Source organism: Poromitra crassiceps (assembly GCF_964638095.1).
Source record: "Poromitra crassiceps genome assembly, chromosome: 3".
In the NCBI taxonomy this organism is placed as follows: domain Eukaryota; kingdom Metazoa; phylum Chordata; class Actinopteri; order Beryciformes; family Melamphaidae; genus Poromitra; species Poromitra crassiceps.
Genome location: NC_139625.1, coordinates 80,796,658 through 80,820,445, shown reverse-complemented (window position 1 = coordinate 80,820,445; position 23,788 = coordinate 80,796,658). Strand labels below are relative to the sequence as shown.

General features: G+C 42.4%; 2 protein-coding genes across 2 annotated transcripts; one reads left to right on the top strand and one right to left on the bottom strand.

Moving 5' to 3' along the window:
- Window positions 1–964: 964 nt before the first annotated feature.
- On the top strand, window positions 965–5,898 carry dmac2l (distal membrane arm assembly component 2 like). Its single transcript, XM_083633392.1, has 5 exons — window positions 965–996; window positions 1,121–1,206; window positions 2,366–2,574; window positions 3,263–3,434; window positions 3,539–5,898. The coding sequence occupies exons 2-5, from the start codon at window positions 1,130–1,132 to the stop codon at window positions 3,651–3,653; spliced, it is 573 nt and encodes a 190-aa protein (XP_083489518.1). The 5' UTR covers window positions 965–996; window positions 1,121–1,129; the 3' UTR covers window positions 3,654–5,898.
- On the bottom strand, window positions 4,057–23,558 carry cdkl1 (cyclin dependent kinase like 1 (CDC2 related kinase)). The gene is made up of 10 exons (XM_083633393.1): window positions 23,458–23,558; window positions 22,195–22,428; window positions 19,371–19,492; window positions 15,069–15,141; window positions 14,352–14,442; window positions 12,602–12,802; window positions 10,799–10,881; window positions 10,377–10,433; window positions 7,199–7,384; window positions 4,057–5,547 (listed from the first exon to the last, which is right to left on the bottom strand). The coding sequence occupies exons 2-10, from the start codon at window positions 22,360–22,362 to the stop codon at window positions 5,446–5,448; spliced, it is 1,083 nt and encodes a 360-aa protein (XP_083489519.1). The 5' UTR covers window positions 22,363–22,428; window positions 23,458–23,558; the 3' UTR covers window positions 4,057–5,445.
- Between the last annotated feature and the right edge of the window lie 230 nt (window positions 23,559–23,788).

Here is a 23,788-nt window from a genome sequence, read left to right as displayed (position 1 = left end):
ATACATTGACTGAGAAGTTTGAATGCATGCAAACAGCACAGAACAGCAGGGCAACACACAGATAGGGAGACATTATGTTATCACATATTTGTGAATGACTGAAACAAAGTGGTCCAGTCCAACAGAGAGAGAAAAAATACTTGAAGCAAGAAAATTTTTGAAATTCAAAAGGTTCTTTAACGCAACTTATTTTTGGTTTGTTTTTCTTATTTATGTATACATTTGGTTAACGATATTTTTACATATTATTATTTTACAGGTTTAAAACAAATGAATTACTTACAAAAAGTTGTAACTGAGGTTACAATAATTGTTGTTTCAGTTACAACTTTTTCTTTTTCCAACTCAAACATATTGGCCTTGATTTGGCAGGAATTAGGATGAAATTAAATGAGGTAAAGCTAGATGAGTAGCTCGTTATGCAAATGTAGAAATGTAAATGCAATATCTGCTTCGTGCTGGACTGTCCTTGACAATGGGATCAACAGCAGTTAGCCTAACTCTCTTTGTCTTTTCTTAACATTAACTATGCAAACTAAGTGAACCAGGCACACGTGCAGCTACTATACACATACTGTCAGTTGCAAGCCGTTTTGTTTTGCTTTCGGTATTGTAATATTTAACTTACCTGTGGAGGTTTCTGGCTGTAATGCTCCTCAGCAGTTTGGGCTGCACTGCAAAAACAGCCGCAAACGAAGCGCGGCTCAACATCTGGACCATTATCACAGCGTTGATCACAACGACAATAACAAAACGCACCTTACATTAGTATGGACATTGTACAGAAAGCGAATTCACCCTGAGTTGTCTTCGATTGTCATTAGTCTGAGCCATCCTGCTGCTACTTCGAAGTGGAGAGGTTACCCCCGCCCCCCTCGACGCGTCACCACGTGGACGTTCGCCGGTAGAACCAATGGGAGGGCACGTTTTCGCACGTCGTAGGGTCGAAGGTCACACGGAAGGACGCATTTCTAATGTAAACAGACTGGAGGATAGGTGAGAGTTTGTCTCTGTATTTATCTAGTTTGCCGCTGTCGCTCCTGTCTAGTCTCAACAGACTCGACTGGTTTTGTGTCGATACAAAACTAAAAAGTCAGATGTTTGTTTTTGTGTTTTTCAGCGCTGAGACATGAGGCTTTTGTCCAAAGCTGCTGCTGTGTGTCAGAGGAGGCAGTTCTGGGGCTGGCTCAATGCAGTCTTCAACAAGTGAGACACATCATTAACAGATTAGCTACACCTGACCTGTGTGCTGTAGCTGTAAAACTGTAGCAGGCCATGCATGAGCAGACAGATGTGGAGTGACTTCAATACCAGAGAAATAACACACCCTGAAGAATTGTATGTTGATTTGGTCGTTTAGAATACATGGTCATTGACGTCTAGCTTAAAATTTGCTACCTAGGGATTAAAGGTTAAAGTTTAGAAGTCTATATATAGTCTTGGGTATAAGACAAACATAATAAAGCCTTATCTTGCACATAAGGACTTCTCTTGTGTGTATTTGTGCAACTGGACTATTAATGGTATTCCCATAACATATACATTTGATTATACCTGTTAATTTATCACCTGTTGATTTCTTACCAAACTGGCCATGTGGTGATGGAACAGAATACTATGAATATTAGGGCTAAAATCATGTCTAGTGCTCAGATCACATTATTAATGCCTTATCGGCGTGCTCAGTGGGTAATCATGAGGTAAATGTCAAATATAATTTTATAAATGTATTTCAGGTTAAACAAGAGGACAGGTGGGCATGTTAGTTTGACCCACATTTCCCTGTAGTTAATTATTCTTTTTATAAACCCTCTTTATAGGCCCATTTCACAACAACCATTTTGAGGTGGTAAAGCAGGAAGTAAAGCATGTAGCCAATAACATTATTGAGGGCCCTGGCACTGGAACACTTAAATTCATTCATAATACCATCATTAATGGCATTGCTTACAGTTACACCTGCTTTACTACCTCAAAACGGTTGCTGTGAAATGGGTCTATCTATGGCCCCCTCCTCCTGCCCTCTAATCAACCACCAAATGTGACCCATAATATTACATGTTATCGACTCGGCCTGCCCTGCAACTAACGCCTATTTCCGTGATCGATTAATCATTTAGTCTATAAAATGTAAAAAAAATAATGACAAATTCCCATCGCAAGTTCCCAGAGTCCAAAGTGTTTTTTTAAGCGTGTTTACTTACCAGAAGCCAAAAAATAATAAAAATCTTAGCATCAAAATTAGATTCTACGAATTTTTCGATTATTTGACTAGTTGTTTCAGCTCTACTATCAACATAATTTACATTAGTTCAGTAGTTGCTGCTAAACTCCCTCTGATCAGAACTTCTCACTCTGACTGCAGGGTGGATTATGAGCGGATCAAAGCGGTCGGGCCGGACCGCGCGGCGGCAGAGTGGCTGCTGAGATGCGGAGCCAAAGTGAGGTTTCAGGGTTTTGACCGCTGGCAGCACGACTACAACGGCCTGCCCACCGGACCTCTGGGCAGATACAAGATCCAGGCAATCGACGCCACGGAATCCTGCATCATGCACAGAGGGTTCGACCATCTGGGTCAGTGTGGAGATTATCGTGACTTGGCCTTGTGACCCGTCCCATTCTCATTTTCATTCTCTTCCATAGTAAAGTGTGTTCATGTTTTTCCTCAACTATTTAAAAAGACAAGATTGTTGTGAGAGACAAAATACATACAGGAGAAGCCGGCTAATTATTAGAACATAAAAGGGAAAACTGTTTAAAAAAATATGCAGTCTGCCATCTTTTCTGGTGTGCTTTGACATGTATATGACTATATTATATATATATATATATATATATATATATATATATATATATATATATATATATATATATATATATATATAAACCGCAAATATGTCAAAATGACTCTGATTTTGCATTTACAGTCTATTCTTAACCTAACCACAACTTGACTGTCAGTTGACTTGTCTGTTCACCTGAACGTGATACCTGCCCATGTTAACAAGAAAGGAAAGGTGAGGGTGAGACTCAGACTCATTACCTAAATGCGATGCAAGTGGCAGGGATGTTTTACACCGGGCAGGGAGAGATAGCACACTGTCTGTCTGAACTCGATGTCCGCTGCACTTTCCAGAGTCCACACTCACGTTTCTGTTGTTGTTTTTTTGGTTGGGAGGGGGGGGGGGGTCTTTTTCTATGTACATGAATTGACCAAGACGTTGCTAATCACTGCTTTTTGTTGTGTTCCCACCTTTTCTAGACGACTTGAAATACCTGGAAGAAATAAAGTTCCACAAGTGTATCTATATTGAGGACATCTGCATGGAGAGGTTGAGCTCAATAGAGAATCTGCAGGAGAGTATGTCCACAATGGAGATAGTGTCATGTGGAAATGTGACAGATAAGGGTGTCATCGCCCTGCACAAACTCAGGTGGGTTTTTATTCCCAAAGGTGGTTCATTTCAGACCGTCGCTGTCCTAATCTGGAGTCAATCATGTCATTGTCAAATACCGGTATTTCTATTCATTCCCAAAGGAATCTGGAGCATCTGTTTCTCAGCGATCTGCCTGGCATCAAAGACAAACAGAAGACAGTTGAAAGGCTTCAGACGGCACTTCCTCGTCTGGACATCACACTGGACCTGGAGTGAAAACAGCTTTCTGTTCAGGAGTGTTAGATGTTTTTTAAGTATGGCCGCCTTCGAAGGTTAGAAGACACAAACTTGAACAAGGAAAGACTTTAGAGCAGGGGTGTCAGACCCATATTAGGTAGAGGGCCGGATTTGTTCAACTGAGACCTCATGGGGGCCGGATTTTTTTTTAAACTAAAATCAATTCGACTCAACACATGGATATTTAGGCTACACGTGGATTTATAATTTGGAATCATTCAAGAACGCCTGCGTCACAGATACCCATCAATAACAAAGTACATAAAGCAGAGAACTGCAAAAAAAGTGCAAGATGCAACATATTGACAAGAAATACTGCTCTTTCCATTTCTCTTGAAACTGCCTGCATTCCGTGTCAACCTTTCTCTTTTTCGACAGCATCTTGTTGATTCCTTTGTTTTTTGGTAGGTAGCCGAATGCGCGATTCAATTTCAGCGTGGCATCATGGCGGCTTTGTTTATACCTGATGACCTACTGACATACTTCCTTGTAGTGCAGGTTAATTAACTTATGAATGAACTCTTAGCTTGCTTATTAGCCACACGTAGTTCATGATAATGGGGTGCAAATTTAATAATAATATATATATATTTTTTTTTAATATTCCAAAACATCTCGCGGGCCGGATGAAACCTGCCGGCCGTATCTCTGACATTCCTGCTTTAGAGCATCGCAGGACTTTTTGTTGTTGTCAAACATGCAGAATCCTTTGCTTGAAAGGTCCAGTTTATTTCCACGTTTATGTGAAGCCTGCTTGAGTCTTTATTTTTCAAATGAGTGTGCAGCACTATTCCCATTATGGGAGCTACTAAATGAAGAGGCCAGTTGATCTTGCAGCTTTGAGCTTTAAGTAGAGTCGAGGCTATAAAGAAATAGAGCAAGAGCAAAAGTTGAACAGCACTTTATATTGTTGACATCAAAAAAATGTTTCAAATAATTATCTATTCTATACTTTATTATATTCTCAACATTCAGGGTATTAAAGGTTACTCATATATGGGTATAGAGAGAAAAAAATATGTTGAAAAGTTGAGGAATTCAGGAGTCTTTGAATTATTTCCCTATAGATTAATTTGGCATTCGTAAAACATAGATAGATGGCTGTGAACATCCTTAGCACCAACGTTCCAGAGATGATGAGTTTTGTTTTGTTTCTACTGGGCATACTAGTCAATGTGGGTACAATGTATTGTTAAATGATTGTTAGGTACTGTATTCACTCCTGACTTCACATAAATATTATTTTCAAAAATGACAATAGCTTCTCTGTGATTTCAAGCTGCTCGGCTTGCTTTTCATGTGACAAAAGGTGCATCCTACATTATAACTTAGTTGAGACAATCAAATTGACAAACAAAACAAAAAAACTCTACCAGACATGTCACTCGTACAGAGTCCATCGTTATATAAAAGTACATTTGGCAAACCAGGCAAGGCAGTGTCATCGTTTCATCCCCAAAGTCTACTCAGCATCTACAAGCAGAGCAGCAAATCGCTCCTTGTCTTTACACAAAGTCAAACAAAATACAACAAAATCAGCTTGAAATATAGGCAACATACATAAACCAGCTGTCTTTATATAGGCAACATACATAAACCAGCTGTCTTTATATAGGCAACATACATAAACCAGCTGTCTTTATATAGGCAACATACATTAACTTTAGTCTTTAGTCGACATTGAGAATAGTGCATAGACTGACATGACAATCTGCTGCATTTCCTGAGATTTCCAGAAAACGTTGATTGTTGGAGTTGAGGAGCGCTGCGTTTAGATGTTGGGTAGGTGATAGTTGAACTTGCGCAGGTTGTTGTAGTACTTCTTGTTGTCCAGAGCTGGAAAGATGCTGCTGCCGGTGAGCTGTGGCAAATGCTGGAGCGACAAGAAAAAATTGAACAGGTTTCAGAGACAATTTTAAGAGCAATCGTTAATTTTCACATGAATCAAAATGATTTAAAATGTACAAAGCAAATTAAATGTCGCTGCAGTTTTCACAGTGTTTTTAATCATTTAAAACCAAACCTGTACAATCGATTGGATGTGGGATTAAGTTCACGGGGTGGGAGAAAAGTGTCTTTTCAGATCAACCACTCACACTGTCAATGTTGCTGTTACATTATATTCACTCACACTGTCAATGTTGCTGTTACATTATATTCACTCACACTGTCAATGTTGCTGTTACATTATATTCTTACATAGTTTATTTGAAGATTATTTGTTATGTCCTGTCTGCTGCTGTTTTGTTTTATTTTTTGCTTGGGTGTGCACACCCAATTGTTAACGGCACTGAACCGATGTCTGAAAAAGAAACAATAAAAAAGATGAAATTCAAAAAGACTGTTTTAGGTGTGATTGACAGGTCGCCTGTCCAATGATCGCGCAGATCACCGATCACGGACCAATAGCAGGCGGAGCTGCGGCTCTGTGGGAAACCCCTGGGATAGTGCAAGCTGCGTGAGAACCAAGATGGCAGCAGCCAAAGCAGATGCTTTAAAACAAGAGATCACAAACCAATGGGTGACGTCACATTCACTCCATCCATCTCTTTTAGACAGTCTATGTTCTGATCTGACTCATAGCATATCATAGCAGACTGGACTATTGGCCTTGGCGGAGGTCTGCACTCTCTGAGTGTCCTTCTAGTTATGTAGCTGTGATCATGGAGGAACCTCCACCATACCAATATCTGATATTTAAAAACACAAAGAAACATATCTGTCTAACCCTCATGGTTCATAGTGGTGTTGCTCACCCTGTGAGGCAGGTGTTTGCTCACCCTGTGAGGCAGGTGTTTGCTCACCCTGTGAGGCAGGTGTTTGCTCACCCCATGAGGCAGGTGTTTGCTCACCCTGTGGGGCAGGTGTTTGCTCACCCCGTGGGGCAGGTGTTTGCTCACCCCGTGAGGCAGGTGTTTGCTCACCCCGTGGGGCAGGTGTTTGCTCACCCCATGAGGCAGGTGTTTGCTCACCCTGTGAGGCAGGTGTTTGCTCACCCTGTGGGGCAGGTGTTTGCTCACCCTGTGGGGCAGGTGTTTGCTCACCCTGTGGGGCAGGTGTTTGCTCACCCCGTGAGGCAGGTGTTTGCTCACCCCGTGAGGCAGGTGTTTGCTCACCCTGTGAGGCAGGTGTTTGCTCACCCTGTGGGGCAGGTGTTTGCTCACCCTGTGGGGCAGGTGTTTGCTCACCCTGTGGGGCAGGTGTTTGCTCACCCCGTGAGGCAGGTGTTTGCTCACCCCGTGGGGCAGGTGTTTGCTCACCCTGTGAGGCAGGTGTTTGCTCACCCTGTGGGGTAGGTGTTTGCTCACCCCGTGAGGCAGGTGTTTGCTCACCCCGTGGGGCAGGTGTTTGCTCACCCCGTGAGGCAGGTGTTTGCTCACCCCGTGAGGCAGGTGTTTGCTCACCCCGTGAGGCAGGTGTTTGCTCACCCCGTGAGGCAGGTGTTTGCTCACCCCGTGAGGCAGGTGTTTGCTCACCCCGTGAGGCAGGTGTTTGCTCACCCCGTGAGGCAGGTGTTTGCTCACCCCGTGAGGCAGGTGTTTGCTCACCCCGTGGGCCAGGTGTTTGCGGGGCAGGCGTGTCCTCTTGTTGGTGGAGCGCTCGTGCTCTCTGGCCGGGCTCTCACTCTTTTCCCGCAGGCTATCGAAGTACGGCTGCTGAAGGAGCTGCTCACAGGTCAGCCGCTCCGCTGGGTCCATCCTCAGACAGCCCTGTAGGGGGCAGTGTGGGGACATAGCGGGTCAGGGCTGACATCTACTATTTCCTTGACAAGGCTTAAAAGATCGACCAGCGGCTGCCATGAAGAATTATGCAAGTGTGGAAAGAGTCAACTTCAAAATATTCATTATTAATAAGTATTAGTTCTGGTTATTTACATTACATTACATTACATTACGTCATTTGGCAGACGCTTTTATCCAAAGCGACTTACAATAACACACTTTTTGTCAGCAATAGAGAGCAATCAACTATGGAGCACAGTCTATGACAACTACAAATTCTGAAGGAACAGTGGTACGAGTTTAGTTTAGGATTTTTTTTTTTTTTTTTTTTAATAGAAAGAGAGAGAAAGAAGTTAGATCAAGAAGGGCCCAGATGGAGCCTGAAAAGGTGTGTCTTTAGTCTTTTCCGAAAGATCGGCAGTGATTCAGCAGTCCTGACCGAAGGTGGAAGCTCGTTCCACCATTGAGGTGCCAGGGACGAGAAGAGTCGAGATCGGGATGAGCGACTTTTGAGCGCCCGTAGCGAAGGAGGGGCGAGGCGCCCTGCACTGGTGGAGGAGCGAAGGGAGCGGTGAGAGGTTTGGAACCTGCCCATAGATTGCAGGTACAGGGGAGCTGACTGGTGTACTGCCCTGTAGGCCAGTACCAGTGTCTTGAATTTGATGCGAGCTGAGATGGGAAGCCAGTGGAGGTCCCGGAAGAGGGGAGTGACATGAGAGAATTTGGGTTGGTTGAATACCAGACGGGCTGCAGCGTTCTGAATGAGCTGAAGCGGTCGGATGTCGGTGGCAGGTAGGCTGGCCAGGAGCACGTTGCAGTAGTCCAGGCGAGAGATGATAAGTGACTGGACCAGGAGTTGAGTCGCTTCTCTTGTGAGGAAGGGACGGATTTTGCGGATGTTGTAGAGGGAGAACCTACAGGAGCGTGCTGTCGCAGCTACTGTATGTTGGCTGAGCAAGACAGCTGGTTGTCGAGGATCACCCCAAGGTTCTTAGCTGTTTGGGAGGGCAGTACAGTGGTGTTGTCGATGGAGATGGAGAGATCTGCGAGAGGACAGTCTTTCCCTGGTAGGAAGAGTAGCTCTGTCTTACCAAGGTTGAGCTTGAGGTGGTGGGCAGACATCCAGTCGCCAATGTCCTTGAGACATGCAGAGATGCGAGCCTCGATTTGAGTGTCGGAGGGGGGGAAGGAAAGGAAAAGCTAGGTGTCATCAGCATAGCAGTGATAAGAGAAGCCATGAGAAGAGATCACATAGGCAAGAGATCTGATATAGAGAAGGAAAAGTAAGGGGCCCAGGACTGAGCCCTGGGGGACACCGGTGGTAAGAGGACAGGATCTGGAGAGGGACCCTCTCCATAAGACCTGGTATGAGCGGTTCGAGAGATAGGAAGCAAACCAGGAGAGTGCAGAACCTGAAATGCCGAGGTCAGACAGAGTGGAAAGAAGGATTTGGTGATTGACTGTATCGAAGGCAGCAGACAGGTCAAGGAGGACAAGGACAGAGGAGAGGGATGAGGCCTTAGCAGTGTGAAGGGCCTCTGTGACAGCAAGAAGAGCTGTCTCAGTGGAGTGAGAAGCCTTGAAACCGGACTGCAGAGGGTCCAAGAGGTCATTCTGGGAGAGATAGAGAGAAAGTTGTTCGGACGCTGCTCGTTCGAGGGTTTTGGAAAGGAATGAGAGAAGAGAGACAGTGTTTATTTTATTATTTATTTTATTTTATATATTTACAGAGGAAAATATGCCAATTGGTATTCAAAATCTTAATGAAGAAAACACATGTACATTATGGGAATCTCAAAGGACTGATTATAGCATTTTCTCCAAAATATTCTAAAAATCAGTTGAGACTATTAACTTTTAAATTGACTGGGAACTCACTGGTTCTCACTGCTCAATTGTTTATCTGACTTAAAGAATTAAAGCCCCATTCTGTAGTTTTTCTATTTGGAGAAACAGCGCCCCCACCTAAATGCTACACTTCCCTGTTTGTATGTTCAGATATCAGCCTTATTTTACTGTTTCTGTGTTTAGAACTGGTTCGCTGGGGGGAAAAGTTGAGTTTTAGGGAGTTAATCGTGCTAATCGCTAATCTGTGCAGGAAATGGACTTAAAAGTTGCAGGCAACTTGACACCGTCAAGCCGCTCCGGGACACAGACATACATCAGATCGGCAATATGTCATTTTGTAGGTGGCTCATGGTCCCGCCCCCTTTTAGGGGGAAAACACAAGCCACTCGCTGTTGACTTCAATGTAAAATAGCAGTACCAAAAAAATTATAGAAAAATAACAATTAATGACCCAAAGACACTATGACATGACAATATATTACAACTCAGCCGGCCACAGAATGCGCAAGATACATCGGAAATATTACTTTTAATATTACTTTGAATCATGTGACATGAGTCACATGATTTTAGATGGGTCAAAGTAATATTTCCGGTGTATCTTGCACATTCTATGGCCAGATGTGTTGTAATGTATTGTCATGTCATGGTGTCTTTGGGCCATTAATAAACAAAATTAATTCTGTTATTTCTTTTTTGGGTACTGCTTTTTTACATTGAAGTGAGTGGCTTGTGTCTTCCCCCTAAAAGGGGGCGGGACCATATTGCTGATCTGATGTATATTGTATAGTGCAGGAACAAGGCGGTGTGGGCATGACAGAGCCGCTATGCTCCCTATTAGGAGTCACTATACCATCAAAATGTCTATCAAAATGTGTATTGCACTTTAATGATAAACCAAAAATTGTGGAGGATTGGGCTAGTTATACATACAACTTCATTACAATTGAATTTTGTTCCCCCTGGTGCTCACATGATCATATTCTATATTACAAATGAATTCACAGATAAGCTCTCTTACTCTCTATCCTGCTGCATGAAAATGGAGCCAGATCTTTCAAGATATATTACATCTGCATACAGCTTCACAACATCAACTCCAGCACATTTGAGGTAAAAACGATGACATTACCTTCATGAGACTTAGTGCTTGGTGTGAGAGATTTGGATATTTCTGCTCCAGAGGTTCCTACAGAAACACAAAATGACAAAGATATATACTTTTGATTGTACTTTTTTAAGATCAGTTTGACTATGTCTATTTACGTTACTTAAACTGATTGAAAACCAATTTCAGAAATGGAACAAGGGGTCTTCTCAACTGGTGAATCAGCTAGTTTTCGCAATTCCAGAAAAGTGTCATTTTGGGGGACACAAGATTATTATCGGACAGTATCAACAGACAAATAATGTAATTTAAACTATATTTGAGTAAGCGAGAACAGCTACAGCCTCTGATAAAAGGAATAGAGATTTCAAACTAATGACAATATCAGTCCCTGTGATTGAGATACATGGAACACAACTGCATTCTGGGTCATATTTCCTCCTTACCATCTCTTGTGGCTCTGGGATGGACACTCCGCTGAAGAACTGGTTGTTACTGAAGACCTGCTGGTGTCGAGGGATCAGATCTCCTGCAGAGGAAAAACAGGAAATAACTTATTTAGATATTTTACTTAGTTTCAGTCAAACAATTGATTTGCTCTCCAACTGTGCTGCTGAAAAGCAAATTAAATTAGTTTCTATAACTTGTTGTAACCAAGGAGCTATTTAGCAACTTTTCTTGCCTTCTCTGTTTTATATTGCAATGTATTTATGAAGACGACTGCAAAGGAAACTTTTCTTAAACTAGAAGGGTTCTCAGAGAGCACAGTCCTCCACCAACTTGCGCCAAGGCTAAATAGTTTGTGCTATTATTGCTTGTTGGGATCCGGATCCACTCCTAAATGTAATGGGTTCTTCCTTGGCCCAATACACCCTTCCAACAAGTTGAATGAAAATTGGCACAGTAGTTTTTACGTAATCCTTTTTTATTTTATTTAACCTTTATTTAACCAGATAAGTCAGTCAGACTGACTGACTGACTGACTGACTGACTAACCAGATAAAAGCTTGAGATCAAAGAACTCTTTTTCGAGCAACACCCGGCCAAAAATGGCAGCATAAAAACAAGAAACAAAAAAAACAAAAACAAAAAAACAGACCAATAAAAAACACAGATGGACAAAACATCAGGATGGACAGTGAACACAAAAGTAGGGAGGTAAATAAAATGGAGCAAGCAGAAGCCAAGTTTTGGGGGGGGGGGGGGTTTAGACAAAAGGGATGAAGGGGGGGTTATAGGGGACGCCGTTGGAGGGAGGGTCAAGTTGGATTAGCAATTACACACTCCCAAGTCAGCTGTTAAAAAGTCTGTGAGTTGTGCTTTAAAAACGTGCACTGTTACAAGCGACTGAAGCTTCAGAGTTTTTTGAAGTCCATTCCAGGAAGAGGGAGCAGAAAATGTGAGGGCCCTCTTCCCAAACTCAGTGTGAGTTCTGGGGACCGTGGCGGTTAGATAGTCCTGAGAACGCAGCAGGCTATAAGATACATTCAATGTGGGGGTCAGATGTGAACAGAGATATAAGGGTATCCTGCTGACAAACAAACGGCACCGAATACATAAGCACCTTGGTGGAGGTAAACACACAAGCTTTGGTAGTTGTTTGTTTTATGAAAGCAGTAATCATTTAAAGACCGTTCTTCTCTGTGATTATGAGTGAAATTAACATCGTGATACTCGATTATTTCAATATATCATAGTAAAGTTGGTGTTAATTGAATTGAACACCAATCATTATTTTCAGATCTAATTTTGTAGGAAATGATTAGTATTTGCTTCTTATCTAAATAATTTAAGGGTTTCATGATGTTTTGGACATTATATATCAATTTCTGGGAAGAAAAAAAATGCTATCTGAAATTCATCAAGGAAAATTTGAAAAACAAATCTCTCCTCAAAAACTGAAGGTTCATAAGCAGATGTCTGAAGATGCTGCAGTCAATACGGAAGAGAGGGTGTCTTTTCTTTCTTTTTTCAAAAAGGTAGATATCTTATTTTGGGATGAAACAACAATTGTGTATCGCGATAACTCCATATCATTATTTTATCATGATATGATTCTATTGAAAGACGATAAACGATAATATTGATTACTGCCCAGACCAAGGTCTCACGTATAATCACAGTAAATAATTATTGTTCTTACATTCAATTATTATGAAACAAAGTTAAATATTTTCCACTAAGTGAAACTGCCAACATGCATTTCCTTCCTTCTAGACAGGACTAGCGCTCTGCTCATCCAGTCTTACCCAGAGTCTTCCTGATGAGATACAGCTGGTCCATGTCAGACTTCCCGGGCCAAACCGGGATCCCGGACAGCAGCTCGGCGAATACGCAGCCGATCGCCCACACGTCCACCGGGGGGCCGTACTGAGTGTCACCCACCAGCAGCTCCGGGGCGCGGTACCAGCGGGTGGCCACATAGTCCGTGTAGTAGTCACATGGACCGGCTGGTGTCACACACAACACAGGGACACAGCACTTCATGGAACAGCCAAATGAGCTTTCATGTTAAAGGTACAGAAAAATAAAAATTTGTCACAAGATGAGATGACAATAAGTTGATCTTTGATCTTTTTATACAAAGCACATAAGCAATTGATTGTACGCTTATTGGTAGTGGGGCTTCCAAGGTATATAGAAATATTGGTTTGCTAATATTGGCCTTTTATTAAACTAGGGATGCCGCCCGTCCTGCAGCTCGCATTCGCAGCTCGGCCGCTGTGCGGCTTTGCCCGCAACTCGGCTGCTTTGTGGCCAATGAGACCAGCATCACTGATGATGTCATCAGTGGGATTTATGACATCACTGATGATGTCACAGTGGGATTTATGACATCACAGTGGGACAGAGAAACAAACAAACAGAGAAACAAACAGCCCCAGCTCCCATTATATACTGATGATGCCAGATGCCTAAATGTGATGTCCTTGTCTCTGTTCTCCTGTGCCACTCTTCCCTTCCTCTTAAATGCTGCTAAGCTACCAACGTCTGCTGAGGAAAGAGCAAGAAGCTGACCAGGGGCAGGCAAGCCGGAGAAAATGAAATGTGTTGTGTTGTTAAGCTTTGTGTTCACTCTGCTGGCCCTGTGTGTGTGTTCACTCTGCTGGCCCTGTGTGTGTGTGTGTGTGTGTGTGTGTGTGTGTGTGTGTGTGTGTGTGTGTGTGTGTGTGTGTGTGTGCATGTGTGTGTGTGTGTGTGTGTGCATGTGTGTGTGTGTGTGTGTGTGTGTGTGTGTGTGTGTGTGTGTGTGTGTGTGTGTGTGCGTGCGTGTGCGTGTGTGTGTGTGTGTGTGTTGCTGTGAAAAGGGCCTATAGGTCTAGCACAGTCTATTGAATGGCCTTGAAGGCCCTTTTTCACAGCAACTGTTTTGAGGTGGCAAAGCAGGAACCAGTACTCTGTCTCATATACATACATGCACATGTCACTTTCCCCCCACAATTTATGACAACTTGAGTTTGTGTGTGTGTTGGATAAACCACTGACAGGAAGAAGCACACTGACAACACACAAGCGTTTCAAAATAAAAGCCAATTTGGGTCATCTCATTCGATTTTCCTAGCTTCAGAAGTAAAATGGTGTGGTTTGTAGACCTCCCGGGCCAGGCAGAACCATCAAGAGGGCTGGTTCTGGTCCCTGGTCATATAATTCCCAGGTCTGGTCTAAATGCTGGTTCAAGCCTTTTCCACCCTGACACAAATGTAACGTCCTGGGGAAAATACTGAATCCTTGACTTTTTTGTGTGTGCATGAAAACGGACAAATTTGCGCTAACGAATATCGGCAGCTTCAACACAAAAACATTGACCTTCCAAAACTCAGTTGAACCCTAGCATTTCCATACCTCATTGGTATTTGATGTAGTGTATGTGCTAAATGATTTGGGCCTTGAAATACTCAAAATGAGTGAAAAAGTAACAGGACAGCAGTGTCCACCAGGTGGCACTGACGAAAATGTGAAAGCAACGCTTGGTCCATATCAGATCTGATTCAAACTCACTGAGTATCCTGGCAAAGCCGAAGTCACAGAGCTTGATGACTTGATGCTTGGTGATGAGAATGTTCTCCGGCTTCACGTCTCTGTGAATACACTGTCGGGGAAAAGAGAAGAGTCAAGTCAAGTCGCTGGGATCTCTCTGTGTTTGGGGAGATGCTGCTGACAAAGAGGCTGCAGACAGTGAAACCTGGACTTTAGCTCAACACCCAGTTAAAAAGGAGGCCCTGCCGTGCTTGTTGTGTCTAGGTGATACATTAACTGCTGGTCAGCGAAGGGGGAGGAATTCTTGTTAAAAGAAAAGAGCTATAAACCAGTGGCTTGGGGACGGGGAGGAGACCATAGGAATTCAAAAACACGTGGGGAGAGAGAGGGTAAGAGACAACACTACCACTTTTAAAAGAGACTTCCTGAATTTTATAATATTCTCTTGTGCAAGGGACAAATAAGAAGAAACTCATGCAAGTTGTTTAAAGCAGTGGTTCTCAAAGATTCTCTACCAGGGTGCCCCATCTGATAAGACTTTTGCTTTTAGATGTTTTATTACAGAAAGTGTATGAAACCCATGCCCAAAATAGTCATACATTCTATACATTCATACATTTTCTATAGTGGAAAATAAATTATTCTCCTTTTTGGGGACCCAGGTCCCGGACCCCACTTTGAGAATCACTGGTTTAAAGGGAAGAGGAAATGTTATGAAACAGGATGTCAGTCACTTACGTTCTGTTTGTGACAGAAGTTGACGGCTTGGAGCGTCTGCCAGGTTATGCTTTTTACAAGATGCTCAGGAACGCTGCAAGTCAAGGAGGAAATCAAGTTAGATTTTCACATATTTAAGATCCATAATATATGCAATTTAGGGGTCTATAGGTCAGAGACAAAATGTGTCTAGCTGAAAATCTCTGGAACAGACTTTATTTCACTTATTTTAGTTTGATCTCGAGTCTTGTCTGTATTTCTCTTATCGAGTCGTGTGTATTTCTCTGATCTATGCGTCTGATTTCATTGCCTGTCTTGCCGTTATCTCACAATTTCTATGAAGTTTCTCCTATATTTCTGTTGTTCCTCATGTTGTTGTGAAGCACTTTGTAACCCTGGTTTCGAAAGATGCTGTTTAGACAAAGATGTAATTGCTAAAACTGGATCTATTATAAAGAGCATCTTCTTTTTGGATTATGGGGAATGACCCACTTTGAACTGCAATTACAACAACAACAAAGAGCCTCATGCTTGGAACAGGAAATCACTCTGTTCTTACTCTTGTTGACTTCCTGCCTGCCCTTCTGTTTCTCCTGTCATCTCTACTCGTCCCTCTCTGCCACTCGTGCGGCTCTAGCTGACAGTGGAGCGACCTGCCTTTTCTACGCTCAACACTGGGCCTTTGTTGCTTCAGCCACCATCTATCAGTGTTGCCGGGGAAATGGCTAAATCCAGCCTTGTGACCGGCAATTAATAACAATCTCCACCCCCCCTCCCCCCCCCCCTTCTCTGAACCCTGTGTGTCCAGGAGGCTGTGGGCCAGGGTGAGAAACCAGACAGCAAAAAAACACTCCATATAAAAAAAGAGTCCCGACAACTGGCTGCGCAGCAAAGCATGCTGGGAGTGCATCACTGTAAACATTCCATGATGAGCAGGTCAGCTCGCCCCGGAGACCAGCGCTGTGCCCATCAGGGCCCAACAAAGCACAGTGTGTAGCGGGGCATGGATGTAATGTAGGAATAATAGAATGTACACAGCGCTTGGTTTAATGAAAAGTGACCGTACAGAGATTTATGCTCCTAGTATCTCAGTGAGCGACTGTACACAGACACTCGGTGAGCGACTGTACACAGACACTCGGTGAGCGACTGTACACAGACACTCGGTGAGCGACTGTACACAGACACTCAGTGAGCGACTGTACACAGACACTCAGTGAGCGACTGTACACAGACACTCAGTGAGCGACTGTACAGACACTCAGTGAGCGACTGTACACAGACACTCAGTGAGCGACTGTACACAGACACTCGGTGAGCGACTGTACAGACACTCAGTGAGCGACTGTACACAGACACTCTGTGAGCGACTGTACACAGACACTCAGTGAGCGACTGTACACAGACACTCAGTGAGCGACTGTACAGACACTCTGTGAGCGACTGTACACAGACACTCTGTGAGCGACTGTACAGAGACACTCAGTGAGCGACTGTACACAGACACTCAGTGAGCGACTGTACACAGACACTCAGTGAGCGACTGTACACAGACACTCAGTGAGCGACTGTACACAGACACTCAGTGAGCGACTGTACACAGACACTCAGTGAGCGACTGTACACAGACACTCTGTGAGCGACTGTACAGACACTCAGTGAGCGACTGTACACAGACACTCAGTGAGCGACTGTACACAGACACTCTGTGAGCGACTGTACAGACACTCAGTCAGCGACTGTACACAGACACTCAGTGAGCGACTGTACACAGACACTCAGTGAGCGACTGTACACAGACACTCAGTCAGCGACTGTACAGACACTCAGTGAGCGACTGTACACAGACACTCAGTGAGCGACTGTACAGACACTCAGTGAGCGACTGTACACAGACACTCTGTGAGCGACTGTACACAGACACTCAGTGAGCGACTGTACACAGACACTCAGTGAGCGACTGTACACAGACACTCAGTGAGCGACTGTACACAGACACTCGGTGAGCGACTGTACACAGACACTCAGTGAGCGACTGTACACAGACAATCAGTGAGCGACTGTACACAGACACTCGGTGAGCGACTGTACACAGACACTCGGTGAGCGACTGTACACAGACACTCGGTGAGCGACTGTACACAGACACTCGGTGAGCGACTGTACACAGACACTCGGTGAGCGACTGTACAGACACTCAGTGAGCGACTGTACACAGACACTCAGTGAGCGACTGTACAGACACTCAGTGAGCGACTGTACACAGACACTCGGTGAGCGACTGTACACAGACACTCGGTGAGCGACTGTACACAGACAATCAGTGAGCGACTGTACACAGACACTCTGTGAGCAACTGTACACAGACACTCTGTGAGCGACTGTACACAGACAATCAGTGAGCGACTGTACACAGACACTCAGTGAGCGACTGTACACAGACACTCAGTGAGCGACTGTACACAGACAATCAGTGAGCGACTGTACACAGACACTCAGTGAGCGACTGTACACAGACACTCAGTGAGCGACTGTACACAGACAAAATGTCCAAATGATATCGGCTCATCATTGTCGGTATCGGCCGATAAAGGCGTTAAAAATGAAATGTCAACATCGGCCCGAAACAAATATTTCTGACGATATGACAGGCCGAAAAAATTACGCTTTGATTATGCCCAAATGCTCAATGCTTGACTAAATACTTGAGTACTGAATGCTCAACGGCATGTTTTACATAAGTTTTCTTATTTTGCCCAGTGAATGTGTACATTTTGAAAAGCATTGTTTTTATGTCTGCATCTGCCAGACGATAAGAGTAGGCATAATGATAATGTGTTAATTTCACTACAGGAGAGAATTTATGTTCTCGGAAATTAGGTGGGAAAAATGTGTGCATACCGTATATCGGTATTGGCATCGTCTAAGAGTTGTAAAATATCATATCAGTTATGGCCAAAACATCCAATACCATGCATCCCTAATCCCGAATACTTTCCAAATATTGAGCTGCAGCCTCTTTTTTCATAATCTGTCTCAACGATTTTCTGTAATTAATCTCTTGTCCTTCATCCTCATCTCTCCTTCATAACTGAAGTAGATTTAAAAGGTGAAGTCAATTAGGAATAAAAGCGTTTAACTGGATTATTATTAGGGGTCTCCTAATATTTTGCGCACTTAGTACATATCATCAACTAAAACAACAACAGAGTACATCAAACTACCAGCACATGCTATCATATAGTACTAGGAATAGGACGATATAGGGGTGTCACAATATATCGTCCCACGAAATTTCGCGATAGTAAAACGTCACGATATGTATCGTTGAGATGAAATCTCATATCGCAATTTTTTTTTTTTTTTTTTTTTTTTCTCCAAAAAATAGACAAAGAAACGTCTTTGTTTGTTGAAGTTCAATGTGTGGAAAGTAGTTCAGTTGAACAAGTCTCTGAAGAGACACATGAGAAGTTATACAGGAGAGAAACCATTCAATTGAGTTTCTGGCAAAACTGTTTACTTGACAGGAAAAACTGAAGATGCATAAAAAATAGATTAAGAAAAGTCTTGTTGTTTGAGTTTGAAGAAAAACTGAAGATGCATAATGAGAATTTATACTGCTGAGAAACCTTTTAGTTCAAAGTAAATCTAAGTGACGGTGTAACTCATTCTATTTCAAGATAAGCCTTATCTCCAATCTCATGTTTTTTCTAGTTGTTATTGTAATAACAATTTCCCACAACAGCATGTTTTGTATTTGTGCATTTCAAATAAAATACTACTTTTCCAGTCATATATTGTCATTATTCAAGTTTAAAAAAATATTGTTAAAATCGTATCGTATCGTATCGTTATCGTGAACCCAGTATCGTGATACGTATCGTATCGTGAACTGAGTGTATCGTGACACCCCTAGGACGATATATATCAAAATTCAATACCGGTATATCACAATAGAGAAATTTGACAATATATATTGTGGGGAAGAAAAATGAATGGTGATATTATCTCCATTTTATTCTGCTGTAGTAATCATAATGGAGACACTTGATCATCACACTTTCACAAGCTCTCCATTTAAATTATATTATTTGCACTTTGTAGTGACATTTTGAAATTGCTGTTTACCTTCTAGCGAGCCAATACCACTGCTGGAAAGATTGTGGCCCAGAAATAAACATAATACTGCACAGTATATGTATTACATTGTATTGTGGTTGTATTGAATCCTGAACCTCATATCGCAAATCATATTGTGAGACCATCACATCGTATGATACAGCTGTCCACATGTGTAGAGCACAGACTCAGAGGGACACCCACCCTCGGGGGTAGCGGTCCAGCTCGTTGAGGACGGTGTGGTCACAGTACTCAAAGACCAGATGCAGCTTCCGTTTACGCCGAAATACCTCCATCAGATTCACCAGGTTGGCGTGTTTCAGTTGCTGCAGAGACGGAGCACAAAGAAAAGATGTGCCCGTTTGTAAATGCTGCACGGTATCAGGGACACATCCAGTCATATCTGCTTCATACACAACTGTACAACAGCCATGTGTCTTATCAGACAGAAATGCACCAGCAACAAAAAAAACAATCTGAACAGATGGTAATAAACATGTTGTTGCCCCTGACAACCAGTCCTCATCCTATCCTATTTATGAGGCTGGAGGCCTGGTCGGTGTCCAGGACACCACTGAGGAACACGCCCAACTACTGCATGACTAACTCAACCACTCAAACTACTGCATGACTAACTCAACCACTCAAAACTACTGCATGACTAACTCAACCACTCAAAACTACTGCATGACTAACTCAACCACTCAAAACTACTGCATGACTAACTCAACCACTCAAACTACTGCAGGACTAACTCAACCACTCAAAACTACTGCATGACTAACTCAACCACTCAAACTACTGCATGACTAACTCAACCACTCAAACTACTGCATGACTAACTCAACCACTCAAAACTACTGCATGACTAACTCAACCACTCAAAACTACTGCATGACTAACTCAACCACTCAAAACTACTGCATGACTAACTCAACCACTCAAAACTACTGCATGACTAACTCAACCACTCAAAACTACTGCATGACTAACTCAACCACTCAAACTACTGCATGACTAACTCAACCACTCAAAACTACTGCATGACTAACTCAACCACTCAAACTACTGCATGACTAACTCAACCACTCAAACTACTGCATGACTAACTCAACCACTCAAAACTACTGCATGACTAACTACACCACTCAAACTACTGCATGACTAACTACACCACTCAAACTACTGCATGACTAACTACACCACTCAAAACTACTGCATGACTAACTACACCACTCAAAACTACTCCATGACTAACTCAACCACTCAAAACTACTGCATGACTAACTCAACCACTCAAAACTACTGCATGACTAACTCAACCACTCAAAACTACTGCATGACTAACTCAACCACTCAAAACTACTGCATGACTAACTCAACCACTCAAAACTACTGCATGACTAACTCAACCACTCAAAACTACACCACACATCTTTGTTGACAAGCATGCACATTTGAAAAAACTTTTGAAAAACGAACCCCAGGGGGGACGAAAAAATGTTTGTGCCTTTTAGACAAACTTGAAAATACACATTAGAAGAGACAGGACAGCCTGAATATTTTGATGACTTTATCTAAGACAAAATAATGACAAAGCTCAAATTCAAGGACTTTCCATGCCAAATTCCCTAAATTTCAAGTACCCTACACAGCTTACTTTGAGACACGGATCAAGGTTAATTACTGTTACAACCCTGAGAATTTTATAATGAGAACTAGCTGGCCTTACAGAAGCTCACAGACAACAATTTGTCAACAGATTGAGAGAGAGGAAGCATGGTGCAAGTCTTGGCTCTCCCGATTTGGCCAAGTACAAATGGGGAGAAAATAGGGAAAAATTCTGAAGAAGAAATAAATAAAAAAAGAGAGAGAGTGATGAACACCTCTCAACTGTGCTGTGCTACATGTTAAGTAAAAGAAATATCAAAAGAGCTTCAATTTCAATTATTGCACAAAATATATAAATTAAAGTAATTTGGTATTAAATTTAACAATGAGAAAATCTTATCATATACAAGTATGGCCTTGCATTTCTGACATTAATTAAATTATTATAGCATCACTACTAACAAAATGACTGGGAATGATTTCCTAATAGGAAATATTTTTGTTGGGTGTCTTCCAGGATGAGAAATCCTCACCAGCCAGTGATTTAAGATCATTTAAAACAACATTGAAATGACTGATTACAAGAAGACCACAATTACAGTCACACAGTTAAAACATAAATAGACATTATGACAAGTGTGACAATGGTGTTAACCTGCCGCCAAAGCCTTCTCTCTTCTTACTGAACATTGTTAGATGATTCAGAAACATTCCTATACAGTCTATGAAGAAATGATTGAGAATGCAAAATAACACAAAGTGAGTTCTATTGACATTTCACATTTTCCAATGAGGTACTTGAAAGCAAGTGGGGCTCGACCCTGCGGGGCTTCTCCACACCGTTTGAATCCTGCTGGTTTTTGCTCCGCTGATCCTCCGCCCCTCTGTGGGGGTTTCTGTCCACAGCACAATGGAGTGCTATAAAAACACTTCCCATTGTCTGTAGAAGTAGTTGCACGGTGTCACTCCCACTGAGACAAGACTGGATATTTCATGCCAATTAGAAAAGCATTTGCATTTTGTATTTTTAACGCACTAAAGTCTCAAAATGAAGCATGAGACAAGAAGCTTTTCCTTGAGAGACCGTACCTACACATTCACTCATGTTGAATTTTTGCCCAGGTATTGAAGCCCTGTTTGGATGGGTTTTGCATTGTCCTCATCACATCAATTGTGAGACCTTTGTATTCCACTTGTGAGATTAGACTGATTTTTCTATAAAAAAAAATAATAATAATTTTTAAACTTTTCCATTTCTACTACTGTCAAATTAAATTTGATTATTTAATCGAATTTTAGTAACCTACTGTCTATTTAGATGTATATTGTTGGGGTAACCACCTACACTGTGATATTATGTTTCCCTGATATTAACTCTAACATTTGGAGAGACACTGCTTTGACAGTGAGCGGTTACCTTGAGCATCCTGATCTCTCTTAGGGCAATCTTCTTGATGATGGGGTCGTCCTCGGACTCCACAAACTTCTTGATGGCGACGATCTGTCCTGTGTCTTTGTTCCTGCACTTGAACACAACGCCGTAGGAGCCTTCTCCGATCTTCCCGATCTTCTCATACTTCTCCATCCTCAGCAGTCAGCAGTCATCAAGAAGAAGACACAGTTTCCAGTGAACCAGGACTGCTTTTCAAACCTAAAGACAAGCAAGGGAAGGCAGGTGAATGGCTGTAAACACTCCATTTTCCCACTATTTTATTCTCTGGATAGAGTTCACCCCCTTGAGTGAAATATTCAAACCCATGAAACCTTTTTATATCTGCACCATTACAGCAAATAGGGGGGGGGGTCTAGATGATTGTATAGGACATTTCCCTGTAATTCAGCATGACATATTTGGTATCCTTAGAAACCTTAGGATCTCGACTAGAATATAAAATAAAGTGCTGACGAGAGACATTGGGGCAGAGGGGGAAACATATTATATACATGAAAATATAATTTATTTGTGTTCATATTGCTGCATGTTTGTCTTATGATGATCACCCACTGCACTGGAGATCAGTTCACACATTTACTTAGGCTACTACATCATTACATTACTGACAGAGTCATTATGTTACTGTATGGAAAACAGAACAAACAACCATATCTGAATATGCTGAAAAGGGATTACTTACCTGCTACAACTTAATCTTAAGTTATCAAACGTCTACATCAAAGCACAGAAGTGGTCTAAAAACAGGTGGACAAAATGACCAAACTAAACTCCTACTGTAAACTGCCTCCCAAAGGAACACTACACCTGTCTCCCAGTTACAGTTAGATTGCGTAACGAAAACATTTGCAATGCAAAGTGTATTAGATCATTTCCCTGAGGAGACACGGGCGAAAACAAATAACGGGGCCCAGTAACCGGGCAGGGGAGTAGCAGGGGAATACAATCAAAGTGCAGCATTGAAAACAATGTGGGAATCACATCCATGGTGGAATAACTGGTGGTGAGGAAACATGACAACCAGGAATATAAAAAAAATAAGTTTTGTAAGTTATTAGGCTTATATATCAAAAACCACACAATAGCAACAAGTTGCCTCCTGATCTTAAAAGCAGAATCATGTTATCATGTTTTTAATTTTTTATAGGAAATCTTTCAGTAACAGCAGCCTATCTAGATAGTCCCAGTTTGTCCTCCTCCTTAGATTATCTTTATCAAGTTACTTACAGTGAGTCGTCCTCAGATGTTTCTCAGTAGGAGAGGCAGGAGAAAGCAAAATTGCATCCAAACAGCCTGCAAGGTGGACGATCTGCTGCACACAGACAGACACAACCCTCACAACTCCCCCAGTCAGTCTCCCTGCAAATCCAAGGCTCACCCGTTAAAAACAAAAGCGTCAATCTATCAGAAAGACGGCACAAGACATCACTTCCGGGCACAACTTTCAAAATAAAATCCAAGCTAGCGAGAAAGTACCCTACTGTAAATAAATTGATTATATGTTTTGTTTGACAGCACCCAGAAACAAGGATAATTTACCAGGAAATATGAACAATAA